This window comes from Musca autumnalis, unplaced genomic scaffold (genome assembly GCF_047663935.1).
Source record: "Musca autumnalis isolate F117 unplaced genomic scaffold, ASM4766393v1 scaffold_3, whole genome shotgun sequence".
Lineage (NCBI taxonomy): Eukaryota > Metazoa > Arthropoda > Insecta > Diptera > Muscidae > Musca > Musca autumnalis.
In genome coordinates, this window is record NW_027411866.1 from 3,451,526 (window position 1) to 3,476,672 (window position 25,147).

At 35.0% G+C, this 25,147-nt stretch overlaps 2 protein-coding genes across 4 annotated transcripts in view; one reads left to right on the forward strand and one right to left on the reverse strand.

Annotated features, from left to right (window-relative positions):
• The window catches only part of bif (protein phosphatase 1-binding protein bifocal), a 115,273-nt gene extending 114,956 nt beyond the window's left edge, over positions 1-317 (reverse strand). The window contains exon 1 of one of the 2 annotated variants that reach the window (XM_073978654.1): positions 30-317. The gene's annotated coding sequence lies outside the window, so the exon portion shown is untranslated. The remainder of the gene's footprint in view (positions 1-29) is intronic. The other variant, XM_073978656.1, reaches the window with a different exon arrangement.
• An 8,951-nt stretch (positions 318-9,268) lies between these two features.
• Positions 9,269-17,817, forward strand: Pi4KIIIalpha (phosphatidylinositol 4-kinase III alpha). Of its 2 annotated transcripts, XM_073979010.1 has the most exons (11): positions 9,288-9,500; positions 9,656-9,869; positions 9,936-10,946; positions 11,285-11,344; positions 11,824-12,319; positions 12,383-13,354; positions 13,410-14,212; positions 14,273-16,140; positions 16,196-16,384; positions 16,456-16,702; positions 16,763-17,817. In XM_073979010.1, exons 1-11 carry the CDS (start codon positions 9,405-9,407, stop codon positions 17,146-17,148), a joined length of 6,342 nt encoding a protein of 2,113 aa, XP_073835111.1. In that variant the 5' UTR covers positions 9,288-9,404; the 3' UTR covers positions 17,149-17,817. The 2 variants fall into 2 exon arrangements, with proteins under 2 accessions (XP_073835112.1, XP_073835111.1); XM_073979011.1 differs by lacking the exon at positions 11,285-11,344 and having other exon boundaries at positions 9,269-9,500.
• The last annotated feature ends 7,330 nt before the right edge of the window (positions 17,818-25,147 follow it).

Genomic DNA, 25,147 nt, shown 5'->3' on the forward strand with positions numbered 1-25,147 from the left:
GTAGCTTCTTGCAGGTTCTGGAACAGAGCATTTGATTATGTATATTTATGAGATACAGACACAAACAACTTCAATTTCAATTCGGGGTTTTAGTTTATACTGTTTCTTATATGTATATGCTTTTTATAAATCCTTTTTTAATTAGCTGCTCTGGTAACGTTAATTTTCTATCACTAAATTGTTAAACTTTTATTCAAATTTCCCCCGTAACTTTTTGTTTAATTCAATGATTCGATTTCGTCGGCAAAACACAACACAAACAACAACTAATTTGTGTATATTATTTTTCGTGAACGAACAGTTGAATTCTACGATTCATTAAAAAGAGCGTATGAATTAGGTCAGTCGATACATTTTTAGTTCCATATGATTAATGAACTAACGCGTGCAACATGGCACAATTACAATGTACTTGCATTAGGCCAGCTGATTGAATAGATTGACATTTCAAAATATTATACCCCGGTTACACTTAACCGGATTAACCCAGTGGGTTCGAGTGTCAAATGTCAGTTCCATAGCGCAAACGTTAAATAAATCATCATGAAGTGGGTTAACCCGGCAAAAATCTCTTATGTAACCGTACTAATAATTCGCTATACAAAAATTTATTTCTCAAAAATATTTCCCAAAAATACCCATAAGAAGAAAGGGAGCTTCTTCACCTAACGCTTGGTTTACATTTACGAAATCCACTCGATTTCAATTGTCAATTCCATTGGTTAAACGTCAAATGAAATCCAATGAATTTCAGATGCGATTTCATTTGACGTTTGAGCAATGGAATTGACAGTTGAAATCGAGTGGATTTCGTAAATGTAAACCTAGCATAATTCGCATTTATATCTTACTAGGCGTTTGCACCAGACAATTTGTCTTCAAATACAACTCTGATTTACCAACACATACATACATTTGTCGCTTGTCTCTCAGCTGTCCATCATATTTTTACAGACAGTCGGGTTAAAAGATTTTTGATATTTTCGTAAAAATAAGTGAGATAATAATTAAAATTTGTTGAAAACATAAGAAAATGAACAAAAACAAAATATGTGAACGAAAAACAAAAATAAATCGACGATTTTCATTTATTATTTTACAGCTGTTTTTGCAGTTGTCTGGACTTTAGTATGGAAGTATTTTTTATGAAATTACTGTATTGGGTAACCCGACCTAAAGGCCTGGGTACATAAGCTGCCTCGCCCGCTTGCCTGTTTTATTTCTGACATAATAAAAATAAAAGAATAAAGAAGACCGAGCAAATTTCGAACTGGGTTGCCCTTTCCTTTTTTATTCTTTTATCAGAAGCAAGCAAGGTAAGCAGGCGAGGCAGCTTATGTACCCACGCCTTTAGTTCGAGTTCCCCAATACAGTAATTTCATAAAAATACCCAGGCCTTAAGAACGCCAAAATAATGGGAAAGTTTCGTATGAAAGTTTCAGCCTGTGGCTTTAGAGTAATTCTGAAGTTTTATGCTATGTTTACATTTACGAAATCCACTCGATTTCATATGTCATATCCATAGATTAAACGTCAAATGAAATCCAATGGATTTCAGATAAGATTTCATTTGACGTTTGAGCTATGGAATTGACAGATGAAATCGAGTGGATTTCGTAAATGTAAACTTAGCATTAGAAATTCAGGAAAAACCAGAGTTCTGTAAATTGTTTTCATTTAGATCTACCTCTCTACTATAAAGGCCAGTACGGAATCAATTGTCGCTTGCTTTCCCAAATGTCAAATTATAAAGGAATGCCAAGGCCTCTTTGCAAATCCGCCTGCGTTCCCCTTAAGGAGGCTCTGGCATTCCTATATAATTTGACATGTGGGAAGCAAGCAAAGCAAGCGACGATTGATTCTGTTCTGGCCTTAACTCTGTTCCTTTATGACTATGTCACACCATATGCTTTTACACATGTATGACATCAGCTGGTCTGTATATTAGTATACCCAAACACAAAAGCAACAAGTAGGTTTGTTTATAAGAGCGTTTTCAGACGATAGGTTTTGACTGCTCAAATACGCGTTGTCCGTTTTGATTGTCATTCGAAAATTGTGTCAGTTTTGAAACAAAATGTGGAAGTAAGTGAAAGAAAACGTACAAAAGGTAATTTTTTGATAAATTCGTTTATGAAATATTTTTGTATTTATTTTGTAGTACAAAAAAATTGTTCATGTAAATGTTATGATTTTTTAATATATATATTTTATATGTTTCGCGATTGAAATTATTTTAAAAGTTTTGAAATAAAAAATGTTATGAACAGAATTCTTTGTATAAAATGAGAAGGAATTTCTTTATTTCATAAATATCTTTTTCGAAAAATTTACGCCGGTAACTCAAGTATCATCTTACCTTCAGGTGATAAAAATTATTACGATATTCTCCTGCTCCTTTCCAGAACCTGCAAGAAGCTACTATTTTTTACTTCGATAACATTTTTTTCCTTTATGTTATCGGAAAAAAGAGTAAAAATTAGTGGATTCTTGCAGTTCTGCAACAGACCCTCTATTAACAATTTTAACCCATTCGTTTTACCCGCTTTTATGGGATTCACAAGAATTACTTATTTTAAAATATTCAAATACAATACGCACATGGAAATTTTAGGTACCTTTATGTAAAACCGTACATCTTTTTGTACAAAAAGTACGCTTGTATAAAATGACTTCAAAAACGCAACACTGGATATGAAAATTACGAATGACAATCAAAACGGACAACGTGTTTTTGAGCAGTCAAAACCTATCGCCTGGAAACGGTCTAAAGGTGTGAACAGAATGAAATACGTCGGTTTTTTCACGCTCAGTTTCATGTCAAAGATTAAAGGCCAAGTACTAATTAATTCAAATGCTGCCTAATTAATTTGAATTAGGTAGTACTTTGCCTTTAGTCTTTTACATTAAACTGAGCGCGATAAAGCGGCGTATTTCATTGTGTTTCTACCTTAAAGGCCAGAACAGAATCAATCGTCGCTTGTTTTGCTTGCTTCCCTAAATGTCAAATTATAAAGGAATGCCAGAACCTCTTTGCAAATCCGCCTGCGATCCCCTTTGGCAGCAAGCGACGATTGATTCTGTTCTAGCCTTAATACATTTCTTGAGCATTTTATAAAAAACGAAATGAAAAATGAATGATGTGTCAAGGATTCCCCTCATAATCGAGTTCCAATGCAAAACGGAAGAATTTCTTCCACACAAATGTCCTAAAAACAATTTTAAAAATCATTGAATTCAATTGTTTTTAAAATTGTTTGGCATATTTTTCAAACAGTACAAACACATGCACTGATTGTGTATATTGTTTTGAAGTTGTATGCCCTCGACAGATATGACTTAAGCAAGAATACCATGCTTCTTATGTGTCGAGGCCTTTAGGAATACTCGAAAGAAAAAAATAAATTGGAACAAAGCTTTAGGGTATGTATATATATTGTTACGGAATTAGATTTAACTAATCTCCGTGTAGACGTTGTTTTATTCCCCAGTACGATTTGTAGCAAATAAAACAGGGTTCGTTTTAGATTACGTTTCTACAATGCTTTATTTACTTTATTACACTTATTCGGAACCGACTTTAATTACAAAGCACACAGCAAGTCTCTAGTTAGCACGCAGCTCTTATTTAACTGATCTGTTCAGTTCAACGCTTAAAACACAACTCAACTCGTCATTGCCAGTTCCCCTGTATTTATATCCCAAAGTCTCCCTGTTCGAGAGTCCTCTAGAAAATGTCTGGCAACTCCTCGAATATGTACAACGAACACACAGACGCACATTCGCACTAAGCGAACAACCAGACTCACATACATGGGGGATGATCAATGACGTAATTACAACAACAAATAAATGCAAGAAAAGAAGTAATAAGCTGTTTATATTAGAGCTTTTTGCAGGGTTAACCTTCTTTATAAGGATTTGTTTGAAATATAAGCAATGGAATTGACATTTAAAACCCAGTCGGTTTGTTAAATCCGTTTATATATAAACGGGGTATAACAAACTAAACGATAATTACATGATTATGGCAAAACAAACAAAAGAACATTAACAAAAGGTAATGTAACGACTAGAATGATGAAGAGAGTTCTACATGGTAGTTGTTGTTGCTTAAATAAAATAACTGCGTAATAAAACGTTACGTTACAATTCAAATTTTAAAATTAACGGAAATTAAACTAAATTAACTTAAACCTATCAGTTACATTCGTAACAATATAATCGGATTATTGGTTTGTTCCAGTATCGTAATAAAAATTAGTAGCTTCTTGCATGTTCTGGAACGGAGCATATATGTATTTATAAATAAAAACTCGTTACCCTACGTTTATACATGACAGGATAGTTGAGTTTATGTATTGATTGCCAATAACCCAAAACTTGCCTGTGTGACGTAGGCGTCCATACAACTGCAAAAACAGTTGTAAAATTATGAATGTTGTTTTCCGTTCACATATTTTGTTTCTGTTCATGTTCTTTTGTTTTCAGCACATTTCAATTATCATCTCACATATGCATTTTTACAAAAAATGTCAAAAATGTGTTAGCCTTATGCTTGGTTTACATTTACAAAATCCACTCGATTTCAACTGTCAATTCCATAGGTTAGACGTCAAATGAAATCCAGATGGAAGACAGCCGACAAATGTATGTAGGTGTTAGTAAATCAGAGTTGTAAACGCGTAGTTACTCTCTGATAACTTTTTGCTGGACAATTCTTGCTGGGAAGTAATGCTTTGTTTACATTTACGAAATCCACTCGATTTCAACTGTCAAATCCATAGGTTATACGTCAAATGAAATCTCATCTGGTGCTGCCTATTGAAAAACATAAAAATCGCGAAATTTTTTAATGTCTGTGTTTCCTGCATGAAGAGCCCTGGTATTCACTTTTCGACCTGTAGAGACCTGAATTATTTTTTATTAATTTCTCATAGTGCGTCGATTACAAGTGGAAAAAACGAAAAAAACTGACTTTGGATACAAAAAATACGAAAAATGTCTGCTACAATGGCAGACAAATTCTCCTATCAGAAAACGGTAGAAGTGACAAATCAGCTGTATTCATACTTGTTTTGTAAATTTATGCTCTGTTCCAGAACCTGCAAGAAGCTACTATTTTTTACTACGATAAACATTTTTTCTTTATGTTATTGGAAAAAATAGTAAAAATTGGTAGCTACTTGCAGTACTGGAACAGGACCCTATTATTCAATATTTTCTTTGACAAATAATTTTCAATAACAATGATTGGTTTACATTTACGAAATCCACTCGATTTCAACTGTCAAACCCATAGGTTAAACGTCAAATGAAATCCAGATGAGATTTCATTTGACGTTTGAGCAATGGAATTGACAGTTGAAATCGAGTGGATTTCGTAAATGTAAACATAGTGCAACAATGTTGTTTTTGTAAATTTGTTAGTTGTTGGAATTCATGCATATATCTTATATGAAAGTGCATGCAAAAAGTTGCTCTGTTCGACCCTGTTTATACAGGGAAAGTTGATGGGAAAGAAAATTGAGTTTATGGGCGAGGGAGTAGAGAGGAATAAGAGGGGGTACACACACCTCTGTACTGGCAAATTCTGTTTTGTTTCGTTTTTCTTCGTATACAACCTGATGTGGCTGCAGATTTGTTTTTGCATTTTCTTTCATTTTATTTTCTCTGTCGAGAAACAAACAACAGCGGAGACAATTGAAAAAAAAACATTTGGAGGAAAAACTATTTTTTTAAGCAAAAACAATTCGAAATTAGTGGAAATGTCAAAACTAAAATGCAATTCAATGGTTCCTTTAATAATTAATTGTTTATCACACACGTCCATTTTTACTTTTCATTACAAATGAGAAAATGAGTGTGAAGAAGAATCTGAAAAATTATAATTTTTAATTGACACAAACATGATTTCCGTGTCTAAACAACAAGGAAATTTTAAAAGAAATTGATAAGAAAAATTTTCTTTCCAGTTTGAGTGTCTAAACACGGTCTTCCAGAACCTGCAAGAAGCTGCTTTTTACTACGATAACAATTTGTCCTTTATGTTATCGAAAAAAATTTAAAAATTAGTAGATTCTAGCAGTACTGGAACAGACCAAGTGTTTGTCACAAATATACAGAAAATGCAACCCTACAAGTACGAAAAATAATGTTGCTTTCAACAAATTTCAATGTGTAAACTAGCTACTTGAAGGCAGTTGACAGCTTCAACAAACAAAACAAATTAGCAGGACATGTTATAAGGCGTTCTATTTTTGCAAACACGTTTTCATTGTCTCATCTGAAAAATAAATACATTCCTGCATACCTTTGTGCTCCAAAATGAAAATTCCATTGGTTCCTCAATGGAATATCTAAATAAAATCATAACAAAAAGAAATTGTATTTAAAATCCATGAAATTGGTTCAAATGTTGAAAAGGATCCGAATTTCCACGTTTTTAAATCGAATTACCCACTACAGCAATTTTATTATTTTACTCTGCTATGGACGTCGATCTAGAGACGCATAATTTCATATCAAAATTTCAGTGAAATTACTGTAGTGTGGTCCGGGACTAATAGTACGTTTATATATATCCGGATTTAACAAACCCACTGGGTTTCAAATGTCAATTTCATTGCTTTTACGTCAAATAAATCATCATTAAGAAGGATAACCCTGCAAAAAGCTATAATATAAACATGGCCTAAGCAAGAATGCCATGCTTCTTATGTGTCGAGGCCTTTAATTGTGCATCTGTTTTCGGAACGTTTTTAAATTTGAACGTTTTGAACTCGACAAGTTACCATACCACCATAATTATATTTGCTCGGTATTCCCCTTTCGACGCGCCAAAGAAAAATAATCGTGGTACTATTCTTGAATTTAGCTTGAAACGGAACGTAACTACTAAATAATATATTAATAAATAAATAATATATATATATATATATATATATATATATATATATATATATATTCATTTTATAGAAAAATTATGGGAAACTTTTGGAACAAAATTGCCAGAGCCGTTAAGAAACTCCTTCTTAACATGCTGGAGAAGCTATTAAGTGCTACTTTAGAGGCCGTCAAGAAGTGGCTGCTGAATTTAATAGCAGCGTTTATTCTAAAAGTAGTGACCAACATTTTGCGGGCGATTATTAAAAAGTTTTGCGCATTTATTGCGCAAATACTTTTAAAATTATTTATTAACCGATGTCTTTAAGCATAAAATAAATAAAATAAATGGAATTTCTAATTGGAAACGATGCGTTTTTTTTTTTTGGTAGCATCTTTATGCTATCAATGCCAAATACAACCATGCATTCGAAACAAATGAAAGTTGACAACAGGTCACACAGTCACGTCACAGATGTTGTTTGTTTATTTTATAGCAGTGAATCTTAAAATTCTGTGGAAATGCGCTTTTCTTCTTTTCTTCCTCTGAAGAATACATCCAGCAGAGACGCCAGTGGCTTAATTTGCATTGTGCGAATGAAATGTTGGGAAGTGTGGAATCAGATCCAGAATATAGGTTGATTGTGGTGATGTGGATAATATCAACCACATCCTAACAACAGACACATCAGCAAATGATGCATCAACAGCCACCGCCACATTTTGCAAAGTCCACAACATCAGCAAGTACAGGTACAGCACCAAGTTTCGCCTGGAAACCAACAAGCTCAGCAACAACCCCAAATCATTTCCGAATGCAACCCCAGACGTTACAGACAACACAACAAACGAATGACAATCAAAACGGACAACGTTTTTTTGAGCAGTCAAAGCCTATCGCCCGAAAACGCTCTAAAGGCCTGCGTACATAAGCTGCCTCGCGTGATTACCTTGCTTTCCTGCTTAATTTTTGACATAACAAAAATGAAAGAATAAAGAAGGCCCGGCAAATTTCGAACTGGGTTGCCCTTTTCTTTTTTATTCTTTTATCAGAAGCAAGCAAGGCAAGCAGGTGAGGCAGGTGATTTTCTTGAAATTATGCATAAGTAGTTCACAGAAATGTAAAGGAGAATAAACAAATGCTTTTATTTTATAAAAAATGTAAAAAAATACATTTTATTTTACCGAAAAATGTGTACGTGTGACTACGGACTTACTTTCTTACACACACATAACCGAAAAACAGCGAAATTTCTATTTATTTCAATGGATTTCAGGTTAGGGGTTTGTATTCCGATAATATCGATACGCAAAACTATCCATCGATATTGAATTTTTAAATAACAATCGATATTATCGATAGTGCCATCATTTTTTGCCAGCTCTATTCTTGCAGGTTCTGGATGACGATAATTGCAAAAACTCCAGCAGAAATGTCAAAATCAACATATCAGCTATCGTATTTAGATGCCAAAGAACATGCTGCTAGGTTCTACTAGGCCAAAACTGTATTACCTAACCCTGCGTTTACAAATGACAGGATAGTTGAGTTCATGTATTGATTGCCAATAACCCAAAACTTGCCTGTGTGACGTAGGGGTCCAGACAACTACAAAAACAGTTGTAAAATTATATATTTCAATTATCATCTCACATATGTATTTTTACAAAAAATGTCAAAAATTTGTTAGCCTTACTGTCTCTGAAAATATGATGGACACCTGTAGTGCGATTCTCTAACTCATTTTTTGAGTTACCGACAGTTGTCGGTAAAATTAAAATGATTATAAATTCGGTAATTAACGATATTTTTCGGTAATTTAGCTACCAAGAGAAAGTAGTCGTAAAGTTCTACCGATAGCAAGAGTGTTGTCAACTTTTATTTGAACTTTTCATTCATAATTTTGCGTTTTCATTTTACCGATTTTTGTCGGTAACTCAAAAAATGTGTTAGAGAATTGCACTACTGGAAGATAAAAGAATAAAAAAGAAAAGGGCAACCCAGTTCGAAATTTGCTCGGCCTTCTTTATTTTTTATTTTTATTACGTCAGAAATGAAGCAGGTAAGCAGGCAATCAGGCAAAGCAGCTTATGTACGCAGGCCTTTAAGCCCCCGGCACATACGGTCCGTTGTGCGACGCGTTGGGCGTTGAATACAACAACCACATGAAAAGTGTGTAAGTGATGCCAAGTTTGTTCGTGAATTTTTCATGTGGTTGTTGTAACGCGACGCTCCACGCGCCGTATGTGCCGAGGGCTTTACTCCCTGATAGCTTTTTGCTGGACAATTCTTGCTGGGAAGTAACCAGACAGACCTAATCTTTGAGTTCAGTGATGCCTATTGAATAACATAAAAAATCGCGAAATTTTTTAAGGTCTGCGTTTCCTGCGTGAAGAGCCCTGGTATTTACATTTCGACCTGTAGAGACCTGAAGTATTTTTTATTAATTTCTCATAGTGCGTTGATACAAGTGGAAAAAAAACGAAAAAACTGATTTTGGATACAAAAAATACGAAAAATGTCTGCTACAATGGCAGACAAATTCTCCTATCAGAAAACGGTGCAGAGTTTAGCACGAATACTTGCCCAAATAAAGCCAACACCATGGCCAAAGGTCTGTTCCACACAGTTTCATCACCATCATCGCCAATCAATTACCAACCAAAATATTGTGTGCTGGAATTTGACCTTGACTTCTTAGTTATCATAACTAGTTTTAGTTTTCTTTATGAAAATATAGATAAAACAATGGAGCATTTTACATTTTAGGTTCAGTCTTTGTTTCGTTATTGTCCCCAAGAGAATGCTGCAGGTGTTTTCTGTTTGGATTCTCGTGCTCAGGATGCCGTCATTGCATTGGGTTTGTATTTCCTCGAGAGCGGTTGCCAACATGAGGATCGTATTGTACCCTATCTTTTGAGATTGGCCAAGTGTTTACCCAAGGCTGTTTGGGTGGACGACGGAAAATGGAGCAAGACAGATCGTAAGTTTTGCAATATGAGTCATAGAAGTTGTGCAAATGTGAGTAATGCAAATCTATCTTTTACAGGCATACCATCGGCTGAAAAGTTCAGTTTCTGTCTCAACACATTGTTGTCAGACATTGCAGCAAAATGTCCAGATCTAAGGGAAGAGATTATTGTAAACCAAGTAGAGACCTTGAGTGCCCTGGCCAACATTATCAAATCTAGCAAAGAGAGTAGCTCAGCACCGCCCCCAATAATTTTGTGCAAGGCAACTGTGCCATTACTTTTCGGCTTGGCACGTTCCATGGGCCGTTACGCATCTCATGATCCACCCTTACTGTGTCGAATTTATCCTCGAGAAAAAATGCCTGAGGTAAAACCAAATCCTAGAGATGGTGGTAGTCACAGTTCCAATGAACGTTTACAATTTGCCCATTTTCGTCCCATTATACCACGCTCCATGTCGGGAAGTCTGAGTCAGGAATCATATGAAATCAAAATGAGACACATGTCTATGGCAACACACATGAATAAACAAAAACCACAGTTGCATACCTATTTCTCGGTACCCTACGATCCTAGAACCCATTTCTTTACACGTTACGGTTCCAGTTTTAATCAATTCCCCAATATGCGTGTAACAGAAACTCCAACAAAACATCAAAAGGCTCTAACCATGCCTCCATTTCCCATACAACATTTGCAAACTATATTTGCTGTGGCCAAGAAACTACTAACCAAAGAAACTTTGGAACATTTAGACGAGCAAGCTAGCGATATCTTTGCTTTACATCAAATCAAAGGCTATTGTTATAAAAGTTTTTCGGAAACATTGAATTTAGTATTGGTGACATTGCTAAGAGAAATATTGCAACATCAAATCGATTTACCAGCACCATTTACCAAAGATGTTCAGGAGTTTGTGAAGCGTTTATTCCTAAATGGTCAAACAGAGTTACAAAATAAGCAACAGGATCAAGAAAGAGAGAAGAGGGAAGAGAATGGTATACCAGTGGTAAACAAATACAAGGTGAATGTCATGGCTAATGCTGCCTGTGTGGATTTACTTGTCTGGGCTATTCGAGATGAAACGGGTAAGTTGGTTGTTGGCAATACAATAGAACCGTTACATTTCAAATTATAAAGATGGAGATGAAGAAGGCGATTGCTTAAGCAGTTTAAGGCACAAGTCCAGTTTGGGAGCTCCAGCCAAATCATTTGATCGTTAAATTTGGAAATAATTACATCAAAGTTAATATTTTTCGAATTTTGGAGACTCTAATCTAGAGATATATGAAATTTGACGAGAAATATTATGTCTTTGTGATCAACACATGAAAAACTTAAAACTATCCGAGTGGAGTTCCCATGCTGGAATTAAGTTCAGTTAAAACATTTTATGATTTCTTTAATTTTTTCTTTCAATTTGCAGTTGATGAGGAGTACAATGTACCTTCATTGCAGTATGCTTTACATTATTTAATGCAAAAAGGTTTAAGTTTTTATTCCAAAAAATTTAATTTGTTTTTATTAAGTTTAAATTTAAGTTTTGTTTATCATCTAACGTCTGTTCTGTTTTCAAAATTTCTTTATCCTCCTTTTTCCGTCGTCTGAAACTGTTTTGGGTTTTGTACAAATGTTTTCACTCATATCCCTCAACTCATAAGATGTCACTTAAACTATTTCAATGAATCTTCATTCTTCCAATGATTCACATGTAAATCCATTGTGTAGGGGCATGGATGTTTGTTTCGCCACTAATTGAAATGTTAAAAAGTTATTTTCCTAAAAAATCTTTTCATCAAAACTGATGCCAATCATAACATGTATCAAACACAGAATGGTACGTTTAAATATCCAGGAATGCTGTGCTTTATGTTCTTCCATCATGAATGGTTCAGTTACCTTGTGGAGTTGTAAAATAAAAATCTGTGGTCATAAATTAATAATTTTTCGTATTATATATTACAGAGGCCGATAAACTGTGTGGCCGCCTTTCCCAGAAGCTCAATTCTGTATTGTCCCACAAAATCGTTATGGATCACATGCCATTACTAATGGTGTGCTTGGAAGGTTTGGGCAAATTGGCTCAAAAATTCCCGAATATTGCCAACACATCAATATCGTATTTAAGAGATTTCCTTGTGGATCCTAGTCAGATATTGGCAAAACTTCATGCACATTCTCAACAGTTGCTGGCTTTGCAGAAAAAGGAAAAGGATGTTGTGACACCTTTCAAAATTGTCGTACAAACCAGCGAGTCTCGATCTACTGTAGATATATTTGGAGAAGGACAAAAATATGCACCCTTACGTACAGGACAAGCAGCATTTGAAGCTTTACGAGATGCAGCCATTGAAAATTTGAGCATTGCTCTAAGGGCAGCACAGCCTGTGGATCAGTTTTGTGTGCCCGCCTTAGTGGCAAATGTATCCAATCGTCTGTTTACGGCTGAGAAGCATGAATCGTAAGCTTTATAAAATATTCCAAATTATTTTAGTCTTTTAACATGTTCATATTTATCATCCAGAGAATCTACATTAGTTAGCCTTAACATTATTGTAATGTTGGGTCACGTGGCTGTGGCCTTGAAGGACACCTCCAAGACAACACAAAACATTTTGCAATTCTTTATACAACGTTTCTGCAAAGTACCCTCCGAACAGAATGCCTTGATTGTCGACCAGCTGGGCTGTATGATTATATCGCAATGTGAACCTCATGTTTTTGATGAAATCATGAAAATGTTTTCCCGAGTCGCAGTACAATCGGCCTCCTTGGCTTATACCTCGGATCCCGAACATCGCAAACAATTCTTTAGCGTTTCCGATGCTGTGGTCAATGCTCTGGGCAATATTGCCGCCAATATTCAAGGGGACGACGAGAAATTAGAATTGCTGGGCAAATTGCTTGAACTCTTTGTGCAAATCGGTCTTGAGGGAGAGCGTTCCTATGACAATACGCCTGGGGCAGCAAAATCCCGTTCGAGTGCTGGCCATTTGGGTATGTTGATACCAGTAATCGCTGTGCTACTCAAACGTCTGCCGCCCATAAAAAATCCTCGTTTGCGTTTACACAAACTTTTCAAAGATTTTTGGGTCTATTGTGTGGTCATGGGTTTTACAAATGCTCGTCTCTGGTCACCCGAGTGGTATATGGGAGTTCAACAAATTGCTGCAAAGTCTCCCCTATTGATATCGCAAACCACACACAAGTCGGATATGCGTGAGTTAAACTACACCTCGGCCATTAAGAGTGAAACAAGTAATCTGAACGAGTTGAGAAGTGATATAGTATTGTTGTTGGAGCATCCTACAGCAGAGGTAACAGCTGCCATAAACAAGCTCTCTTTTGCCCAGTGCACATTTTTGTTGAGCGTTTACTGGCTGGAAACTTTGCGTGTTGAGAATGCCGAGGAGCCCAGTTTGGAACCGATTTTAACGTACCTGTGCGATCCAGCCTTGCAAAAGGACAAGTCGGGTATATGGCAGTGTGTCAAGTGGTAAGTTTGAATAAACTTTCTTGTTGTTGTCTATTTCTATTCTGGCTATTTTTAGTATTGCTGATCAAGTTTTTGAAAAGTTCCGCAATGTATTGTTTAGTCGTGATGAGATACGTGAAAAAGTGTTGGAATCCCAAGCCACTCTGCTGCTGGTCTATTTCAATCACATACACAAACAAATACAGGTTGTTGCTGATCAGTATCTATCCCAATTGGTGGACAAATTTCCTCACTTGCTGTGGAATCGTCGAGTGTTGTGGTGCATGTTGGATATCCTACAACTATTGGCCTTTTCTCTAACCCTCGATCCTAATGAAGAAACACCCACATTGAGAGTAGTTTCTACACCATACACGTTACAGCTAATGGATTCGTTGCCAGCACGAGAGGGACGTCTTAAAGATTTTGCTGATCGTTGCCAAGGCATTGTTAATGAGGCCATGAAATGGGCACCCCGCTCTACCAAATCCCATTTGCAGGAGTATCCAAATCAAATTCCCACACAGGTTTTGTCACATCACAGTGGTTTGGCATTGGCTTTTGATTCGGTGGTCAGTACAAATAGTTTTCATCCAAATGCACTACCATCAAACAGCAAGCGCCCAGCCTGTGTTACATCGGACACCCCACGATTTGTATCAGTCTTATGTTTGCGCAGCAAGTATGCTGGTGAAATATCGGGTTTGCTGTCGGTTTTAAGTGATGAAGAAAAGGCCGGCTTGGCAGATCGTTTGGTCAATGATGTCTGGGAGGCATGTAGGGAGAAAAGTGATGCCAGACATCGGGGAGCCTTGTGGAGAGCAACAGCATATCTTATAATATGCTCGGATATAAATAGGAAGTTGCTGCATGCTGTGGGTAAGTAACTCATGAGATGTTTCTTAAAAAATGGATGGATGAAAAGGTGTATTTTTCCAGCCACCTCTCAAGTTGAGTTGTTTACGGAATCTGCAATGGAAACCGCTGTCGAATGCTGGCAATGGGTATTGACAGCCCGCCAAGATTTAGAGTTATGCTTCATACAAGAAATGGTTTCTGCATGGCAAACAACATTTGAAAAGAAAATCGGCTTGTTCTCCGAGGAGGTTGAAATCACCAGTCCCCTGGCCGCCTACGAAGGTTGCAAACTGGTATCCAAACCCATTCTAGTAACTCCTCATCTAATCTGGTTGCAATTACTATCGGAAATGGTTGATACTGCCAAGTATTGTAATCGCGATAAAGTGGAAATGTTTTGCCTGCTGTTGCATCGTTGCCTTCCCATTATCAAGAATAGTAAACAAAATCGCCAAGTCTCAACGGTTGGCTGTCGCTTCAAGTTATTGCAATGTGGCTTGTCTTTGCTGCAAGGCAATACCGTACCCAAATCCCTGGCTAGGAATATTTTAAGAGAGCGTATATACAGCAATGCTCTAGATTATTTCAGTGGTCCACCTACCTGTCCCAATCAAAACAAAGAACAATTACTGGAAGACATACTGATACTACTGAAGTTCTGGCAAACAATGCGTAGTGAAAAGAAACACCTGGTCACTTCAGAGGTGGGTGATTATGACATTCCCGCCACTACACCGAATCAAATGTTGAGTGTTAACAAAAATCCAGAAACTGCTTCCCTCATAAGCACCGGTGAGGCTGGAAGATCTTCGTCAATTGCTGGCACTGGTGGTTGGTATAACTCCATACCCCATTCTACATCCACGTTATCAAAGCGTTCTAATCGCTCCAAGCGATTACCTTATCCCAAGGACTCCTACGACAAGGACTACATGAAGAAAAGGAATTTAATACTGGAATTGATGGCAGTTGAAATTGAATTCCTCATAACCTGGTACAATCCCAACAGTCTACCCGATTTGGCCATTCCCGGTGAGGAGCAAATAACCGAATGGCGCAACCGTCCTTATAAGCCGAATGTTTGGAGAGATTTTGCCCGTTTGGCTTGGTCCTACAACCCCGCATTGGCTGTTTTTCTGCCATCGCGTATTAAAAATGCCGAATCAATTGAGGAAGAGGTTACACGATTGGTGTGTTCGGATCCCATTGCTGTATGTGATATTCCAGAGGCCCTTAAATATTTGGCCACAACCAAGAACCTTTTACAAGAAAGTCCAGATTTAATGTACATTCTGGTGTGGTCACCTGTTAATCCCATACAGGCATTGTCTTACTTCTCTCGACAATATCCATCACATCCTCTAACAGCCCAATATGCCGTCAAGACATTGAACTCCTATCCAGCCGAGTCGGTTCTACCTTACATTCCACAATTGGTGCAGGCCCTACGACACGACACCATGGGCTATGTTACTGAATTGATTAAATTCATTTCCAAACGCTCCCAGATTGTTGCCCATCAACTTATTTGGAATATGCAAACAAATATGTATATGGATGAAGATCAACAACACAAAGATCCCTACCTGTACGAAGCTTTGGAGGCTTTGAGCCACAATATAATTGCATCATTTTCGGGCTCAGCCAAGCGATTCTATGAAAGGGAATTTGACTTTTTTGGTAAAATTACTGCAGTGTCTGGAGAAATACGCTCTTTCCCCAAGGGACCGGAACGTAAAAATGCTTGTTTAGCTGCTTTGAGTAGAATTAAGGTGCAATCTGGATGTTACTTACCCTCAAACCCAGAGGCAATGGTCTTGGATATTGATTATAATAGTGGCACACCAATGCAAAGTGCAGCGAAGGCTCCATATTTGGCAAGATTCAGAGTATATCGTTGTGGTATAACGGAATTGGAAACGCGGGCCATGGAGGTGTCAAATAATCCGGTAAGTTGGCATAAACAATTTTTTAGTTGTGTATTCTTAATGCTTGTGATTTTAGAATTCCCAAGAGGATGCAAAAATGACATTGGGTGTGGAGTCATGGCAAGCTGCCATTTTTAAGGTGGGCGATGATGTGCGCCAGGACATGTTGGCCCTACAGGTCATTACCATATTCAAGAATATATTCCAGCAAGTAGGTTTGGATCTTTTCCTATTTCCATATCGTGTTGTAGCCACAGCACCAGGGGTAAGTGAAGGGTTTTGGAATTGTGATTGATTGATCGCAAGATTTATTGATGTGTTTGTGTGTCGTTTCAGTGTGGCGTTATAGAATGTGTGCCAAATGCCAAGTCTCGAGACCAATTGGGTCGTCAAACCGATTCTGGCTTGTATGAATACTTTTTACATCAATATGGCGATGAAAGTTCTAAAGAATTCCAAGCTGCAAGGGCAAACTTTGTCAAATCCATGGCTGCCTATTCACTGATTGGCTACCTCTTGCAAATCAAGGATCGTCATAATGGCAATATAATGATTGATAAAGATGGTCATATTATACACATTGGTAAGTTTGGCTGTTTCCACCTTTTTGTTTCTATTTTTAAGTCATTTTTTTATTTTGTAGATTTCGGTTTCATGTTTGAATCTTCACCTGGTGGTAATATTGGCTTTGAGCCCGACATGAAGCTAACCGACGAAATGGTCATGATTATGGGTGGTAAAATGGAAGCACCCGCCTTTAAATGGTTCTGTGAGTTGTGTGTACAAGCCTTTTTGGCTGTGCGTCCTTATCAGGACGCCATTGTTTCTTTGGTATCGTTAATGTTGGACACTGGCTTACCATGCTTTAGAGGCCAAACCATTAATTTGCTAAAGCAACGATTTGTATCAACCAAAAATAATAAGGAGGCCGCTGCCCATATGCTGGCAGTTATACGCAATTCTTATCAGAACTTCCGAACACGAACCTACGATATGATCCAGTATTACCAAAACCAAATTCCCTATTAAAATACAAAATTAGCAAGCAAAACGAAACGAAAAAAGCACCCCAAGATGTATTACTGGATAATGGTTTTTATTTTAATTTAAAATTTATTATAAGGCTAGGTGCTTGGAATTGGAATTTTATGAAATACATAAATTATTATTGTAGTCATAGTTATTACTACATATTGTTATTCTATATTATTTTTAGTGTTCTATACTTTGAGTAAAAGCTAAGAGACAAAAATATTTAATTGAGGCATTTCCGGTTTTTAAGTATATTGAAAATTAATGCACTTTAAAAATGTAATTTCTTTGGGACTTGTTATTTTGAGTATTAAATGCCTTGATGCCTTGATTAAATATTTTAATAATATACAAATATAACACATTCAATAATTTATTGTTATTGTTTATTTTCTTTATATATACTTTTTATATATCCCATATTTCTTTTCTTCTTTATTTTGCTTCCATCCTTTTTTTATACATGGCTTTGTGTATTTAATTATTTAAAAAAGAACTACTTTATTCCTAAACGCTTTTTGTTCCACCTATTATTGTATGTCCATTTGTGTTATTATTGTTATATGTTGATGATGCTAATAATTAATTTCCTATTCTAACATTTTAAATGAAACGAAGAATTTTAATTAAAGCTAATATATAACTTATCGTGTTAATAAAGAAAAACTGTGGTTTTCTATTGATAAGTAATCTGCGGTAAGTAGTTCTCCTGCCATAATTGATACTACCAGAAGCGAGGGAATTTTGAAGGTATTTGTCCCCATTTGACCACCGAATTGGTTGTAATTTTGGAGTTTGTGTTTCCAGATGTAAGAAAAAATTTTCACAAAAAAAAAAAAAATCATCTATATATGTCCGCGTGTTGGTATAGACCCTATATTAGCGGTACATTCCGATTTCAGATAATTCGAATTTTGGAACAATTTCCACACAAAAATAGTGCCCATATAACGCATATAACGGTTCCGCCCGATTTAAGATATTACGAAGATGTTAACGATGTTTTCGGTTCAAATTGGATGTAAAAGAAAAAAGTTGTGGGCAAAGGTCTACTTTCATGTATTTTTATGTTTTAATCTACAATTTCGGCCAAATTTCATGTAATTGGTAGACTTACTTCCGAAATGTCAGTTGCTTTCCATTCGTGCATGAAACTAGGGGTTCGTAGGTTTCATAAAATAACTCTGGTATAAATTTGTTCCATGTGTCGATAATTGGGATGGGTATTTTTTTGTCAGCTGTTCGAATATGAAATGTCAAAACCCTTCATAAAAAAATTATTTTTGTTGTAATTTCCCCAACAACATAAAGAAAATTTTGACATACCATATTGAAAATTTTGTGCAATGGGCACTGGTCTAGTGTGACTGGAACTATTCTGGCACGGTTATAATTCAGGAAGTTGCTATATCCAGATCTGGGGCCTAATTACGGTATTCGATCTAGTATTTGCTCCAAGGCAAATTTACATAAGGTAAATGCATGAATTACAACAACTAACAAATTTACAAAAACAACAATGTTATGGAAAAATTTAATGTCAAAGAAAATATTGAATAATGAGGTCGTTCTAAAAAAATCGCAGAGAAAAAAAACATAAATACATTTTGAAAATCCTCTAAAACAGAACAAATTTTAATCAAAATGTAAATAAAAAGCATTCAGAACTTTCGTAGGTCATTGTTATTACACGTTTACGATGAAAAAAAGTATTTTAGGGTAGTAAATTTCGAATTTTCAAATTTCATTTTGAAAACCAAATTTACGAAAAAAGTAAAAATACAGCTGATTGTCACTTCATCTATACCTAAGGATTATATCGGACCATATTACAAGGCATTTCAATGTCTTTTGTATGTAATTTGCGCCAGGAATTTCGCGGAATATATTAACTTCCTGAGAAATTTTAAGGAAAAACGTGTATTAATCGATGTCCAGGAAGGAATATTTTGCTCAATAATAACTCCAAAGCTTTCTAGGGTCTCAAGACTTGCGATCTGAAACTAATTATGTGCTTTTTATAAAGTACAATACCTAAAAACGCAAAGAATTAAGCAATGGTCGGGTTTAATGAGCTATACAAGAAGTGCGACCTTAAATAACGGCATGAAACCCCCAAAACTTATTTGTTTTCTCTAAACTATATCTCAGACACCCAGAAACATTCGCCAAAACTAAAAAATTTATAAATTTTGCTACTAATTCCATAAATTTTACGATAATACTCGTATTTCCTTGGGGTGTATGTATACTTTTCTGTGTTGTGAAAATTGAATTTCTTTAATTGTATTAAATATACGTAATAGATTAAAATAAGTTTGTGTAATTATGGTTATTTAGTCACCAAGAAGCCACACAGTGCCGTTGCTGCTGTAAAAACCTCTACGATTTAGTCTAAACTGCATTTTTGTAGGGTGTATGTATACTTTTCTGTGTCACTGTACATCTACCTGTTTCTATAGTGGCTCACATCGAAAGTCGGCCAAGTTATTATAAACAAGTTATCACCTAGTTTAAATATGTTGATTAACTTCTTTTTAAATTCATTTTAAACATTTATAAAGTTACTTAGTAGGTATACAACAAATTTAAATTGAAATATCGCTGTAACTTTTGTTTGTAACTGTACTACAAAAGCTTATTTGAAAAAAAAAAAACTGAGAAATATACTCACACCGAAAGTCGGGCAAAGCAAATTCGAAGAAAATGGCACATGTTTTACCGTTATATTTCAGCATCACTTATTATTTTTGGTTTGGAAAATCATTAGTTGATCTCAAGCTGCCGTCCAAATACAAAGTTTCGAAATTTACTCAAATTTTTAATACAATGTCGCGTAGAATTAAACAGTCCACATTGGAAGAACGAAAAATTGTTATTAATAATTATTTAGAACGAAAGGCCGAGCGCGAAATTGCTAATATCGTTAGCAAAAGCAAGTTGACATTCCATGACATTATCAAAAGATATAAAGCTGAGTACACATTGCCAGTTTTGAATGACAGCTTTGATGGTGCTTGCTAGTGTGGCCGTTCATTTTTGTCATTCATCATGCAACCACTAAAGTATAGTACACATTGACAAGCAAAACTGACAGTCATCGAGGTCTTTTTTTTGAATATCAAAGCCTAACTGAAAAAAAGGTTTGTATTTTTGCTATTGTTTTGCCAGTACTGGCATTTGTAAACGCAGGGTAAATAAAAGTTGTTATTTGCCGGAAAATTGTCCTAAAAGTACGTTGACTGTCAGTTTTGACTGTTAGTGTGTACTCCCCTTAAATATTTTGTGGTTGCTGGACGGTTGGACAGTTATCGATAATTGCAAAAATCGTCATTCAAAACTGACAATAGGTGTGTTCGTTTACTCAACAATTTGTACAAGTTCAGTAACTTCTTGTAATCGTCTAAGGTATTTTGCATTGTACTGTAGAGTAAACGAACAACATCCAGTAACAAATTGTACAAATTTTGAGTAAACAAACACACATAAAGTGTACTGTACTTAAGGAAGACGAAAGAATATCAAACAAACAACGTGCAGCAATAAAAAAGAAACTCAGTCCAACAGACGAAAAGTTCATAGTACGTGAAGTACAAAAGGATCCACTTATTTCCGCTCCATAGTACAATAAGAAAGGTAGATGCATCGGAGAATTGCTACAACAAAGCAACTTTTTTTTGTAATGTAAACTGTCAAAATTTTCGCCAAATGGTCTTTTTTTGTCTTTTTTATCGCTTGTGTTTGTCTATAAAGTGTAGACATGCTATCTCTTACTTACCGAATCATATGGTTTTTTGTTTTGATTTTTCATGGCGAATTCCTAGTTTTTTGACGTTTTAGATTCGATCAGCTGGGCTGAGGCATGATGAAATAATAAGGTGGCGTAAAATGACCAGATGATTGGTTTCAATCTGTCAAATTTTTTGTTATTGTGAATAAATTGTATGAAAACGTAAACAAACGTTTTGACATATTGAAGAATTTTTGGCAAAAACAGAGTTGTATTTGTGCTACTTACGTGACCTGTTAAATAGATCTTGGGCTGAGGCATCTACCTTTCTAATTGTACCATGCTTTTGTGTTTACTAATTTTGACGTTTTAAGAATTCAGGAAAAACAAGGGTTCTATAGATTGTTTTTATTTAACTGAATATTCAACAGTTTTGGTCTGTTCTAGTACTGCAAGAATCTACTATTTTTTCCGATAACATAAAGGAAAAAATGTTATCGTAGTAAAAAATAGTAGCTTCTTGCAGGTTCTGGAACAGAGCATTTATTTTATTGTTTATTCGATATTTTGGATCATTACATGGCAGCTGATCGAATATGAAAAGTCAAATCCCTTTAACAGGGCGAAACCTATAGCTCGGCGTGTTGCGTGTGCGTTCAAAATACAAAAACAAAATACATGCATTTCAAATTGAAAACAACAACAAATACATGTATTTTGTTTTGTATTTTTGAACGCACACGCAACACGCAGCGCTATAGGTTTCGCCCTAAAAAAATTATTTTGGTTGTAATTTCCCCAACAACATAAAGAAATTTTTGACATAACATATTCAAAATTTTACGATGCCACTATCTGGGTAATTGTACCATGGATCATTAACTGAAAACTCGAAAAATGAATGTGAGACCAAGTTTTCTTTACAGACTCGCCTTCTGTATATGTTCAAAAGTTTGTTTTTATATGTACAGTATGCAAAGTTCATATTCGTACACCCCCAAAAAATGAATAAAATAGTTATTAATTCCATATTTTACGTGCAAATATGAAACAATTGATGGGAATTAATATAACGAAGAAAGATTTAAGAATAACAAAACAAATTTTTAATTTATTCCGTCATTTACCTATAGATGGCGCCTGTGTGGTTGGCAAAGTTCGTATTCGTACACTTATAAGCACTATATATTTGGAGTTTTTAAGGATTTTCAAAGCAATATACCGCAGATTTTTGTTCTTTTCTTCTTTTGGAATGTCCCTGCTATAGAAATATGTAAAAATAACGGTAATTTTATTAAAAATTTTGCATGAATAAAAAGTCGGATGAATATTTGAAATAATTAAGAAAAATGTGCTAGATATGATTAACTATTGCAATTTATTCCCGAATTTTGGACGAAAATAGCTAATAGCAGTCCTTCTGCACCAATATTCGGGGTCTAATATGAAAATAAATGTTGTCAGCGTTTGGAAATGCAAAGAAACGTAATCCGGGCTTAGGTAATGTAAACACATTTTTGGTTTTTACTTGGTGAAAATCACAAGTTTCGTTTTATATTTGACATTAACTGTATTGAAGTTTTAGAATATGGTTTCGAAAATCATTTTATGTCAAAAACTGTGAGAAATTATGAAGAAAAATGAAACTGTACAAGTTTTCATACTGTCCGCGTACGACTGAAATTCTACGCTTACTATGAACGAGGGTTATGGCTGCCAAAATTGTGAAAATAATGGTTTTTACTTATTGAAAATTATAATTCTTTACCGAAGGATCCAAAATGAGTGCAAAAATGTCAAAAGATTGAAGTAAATTGTCCAGGAAAGAACGTGGGGTAACCTTTTGAAGAAATGCATTATTTTCGGGGAAATTTTCATCCTTAAAAAATGATTATTCCTCGTAATTTCCGATATGTTTTGAGGTAAAGTGATGTTCGAAACCGTATTCTAAAACTTCAATACATTTAATGTCAAATATAAAACTAAACGTGCGATTTTCACCAAGTAAAAACCAAAAATGTGTTTACTTTACCTAAGCCCGGATTACGTTTCTTTGCATTTCCAAACGCTGACAACATTTATTTTCATATTAGACATCGAATATTAGTGCAGAAGGACAGCTATTAGCTATTTTCGTCCAAAATTCGGGAATAAATTGCAATAGTTAATCATATCTAGCACATTTTTCTTAATTATTTCAAATATTCGTCCGAATTTTTATTCATGCAAAATTTTTAATAAAATTACCGTTATTTGTACATATTTCTATAGCAGAGGCATTCCAAAAGAAGAAAATAACAAAAATCTGCGGTATTTTGCTTTGAAAATCCTTAAAAACTCCAAATCTATAGTCCTTATAGGTGTACGAATACGAACTTTGCCACCCACACAGGTGCCATCTATAGGTAAATGACGGAATAAATTAAAAATTTGTTTTGTTATTCTTAAATCTTTCTTCGTTATGGTAATTCCCATCAATTATTTCATATTTGCACGTAAAATATGGAATTAATAATGATTTTATTCATTTTTAGGGGTGTACGAATATGAACTTTGCATACTGTATGTATAAAATATTTTGTCATATTTTTCAAAACAATACGCATACATATACAGGCTGACTTCATAAATGCAGTACATATTTACATTGCAAAAATGACAATAGGGTAAGTGCACCAGTAGTCGGCACTTTAAGGATTCTCGTATCTTTAGCCGTATGTCATTCCGAGTCTAAATATCCAATCAAATTAAATTTAAGTTGTTATGATTCGTTATTTTGTGTAGTTTTAGATTATATAAACAATTTTTTTGATTATTTCTGTTCAACATGCAAAAAATACAATTTTAGTGAAATACTGCTTTTTCACCAGTAGTCGGCACCATTCCCCAATAGTTGGCATGATATGATCCAGTAGTCGGCATGTTATATTTAAATAAAGAAAAAAAATGCATACTTTACATTTTTTCTTAAATATTTGAAAGAACAATAGCTTAAGCATTCGATATTTATACGTTTCTATTTTATTATATAAATTTCTATTGATTTTACTTCAAAAAATAAGGACATTTTAACATATTGTTTAAATAAATTAGTGCGTACCCAATAGTCGGCATCTATTACCCAGTTGTCGGCACCCCACAACGTACGTACTTCAAATCATGGCTAATATTGCTTAAAATCGCTAAAGTTCCTTTCAAATTGAAACTATTTTTTATTAATTAGCCTTTAAAGTATTTCTTTAGTATTTTTTGTAATTTTTAGCTAAAAGTAATCGATGAAAATCAATGTTTATAACCCCATGCCGACTTCAGCAAATTTTATATTTTTTGGTCCCTAAAGTCGGCATCAGCAAAAATTGCACAATTATAAATATTTTTTAAACATTTCTTTTTCTAAAGTGTTCTTTTAACTGTTCTCTACCTTTATAACAAAAATATTGTGGAAAATTTTTTCATTTTAAAACAATTACAGAGCTTATAAGGTTAACATCTCCACAATTTTTTTCTTAAGAAACATGCATTTTCGGTTGTGGTGAAAAACCCTCACTGACAAAAACTTAAATTTCGATGTAATAATTGGTCCTAGCTCAATGAAATTTTATATACAGTTAGCTGACAATATTGTTGAAGCATTTTTAAGATTATTTTCCTATTTTGTTTTCTTAATTTTTAGTTATTTGAGTTCAAATTCAAAAGGTGCCGACTACTGGTACATGCCGACATTAGGTGCACTTACCCTATCATAAAAAGATGAAGTAAATATGTATGGCAACACTGACATTGTCAAAAAAGAGACGTGTCACTTTGCTGCAGTCATGAACGCACACATTTCTTTACTTTTTAAAACTCCGTTTTTTGAAAATAGATTTATTACATTGAATAATTACCACAAATCCGCCATTTCTAATATTTTCTTATGTATTTTTCCTGTTTTCTTTGCAAATGTCAGTTGGCATAACAGTACTAAAGAAATGTCAATTGGTGTGCAGTCCACTTGGAAACACTGCACAAATTCGGCAATTGCTGCGCGACGATGTCAATAAAAAGACATGCTGCATTTATGAAGTCGCGACGATGTCAATAGACGCATCATACTGAATTTATTAGAGTTGGGCAATTGAACGACCTAGTTCACAATCTAGTTCATTGGACACCGGTCGTTTGTATGAACAAAATGCGTATACTTAATATCTCACGATAGTTTGTATGATGTTACTCATACGTTTTTGAACTAGGACAGTGAACTAGTTCTTTCAATTGCCCAAC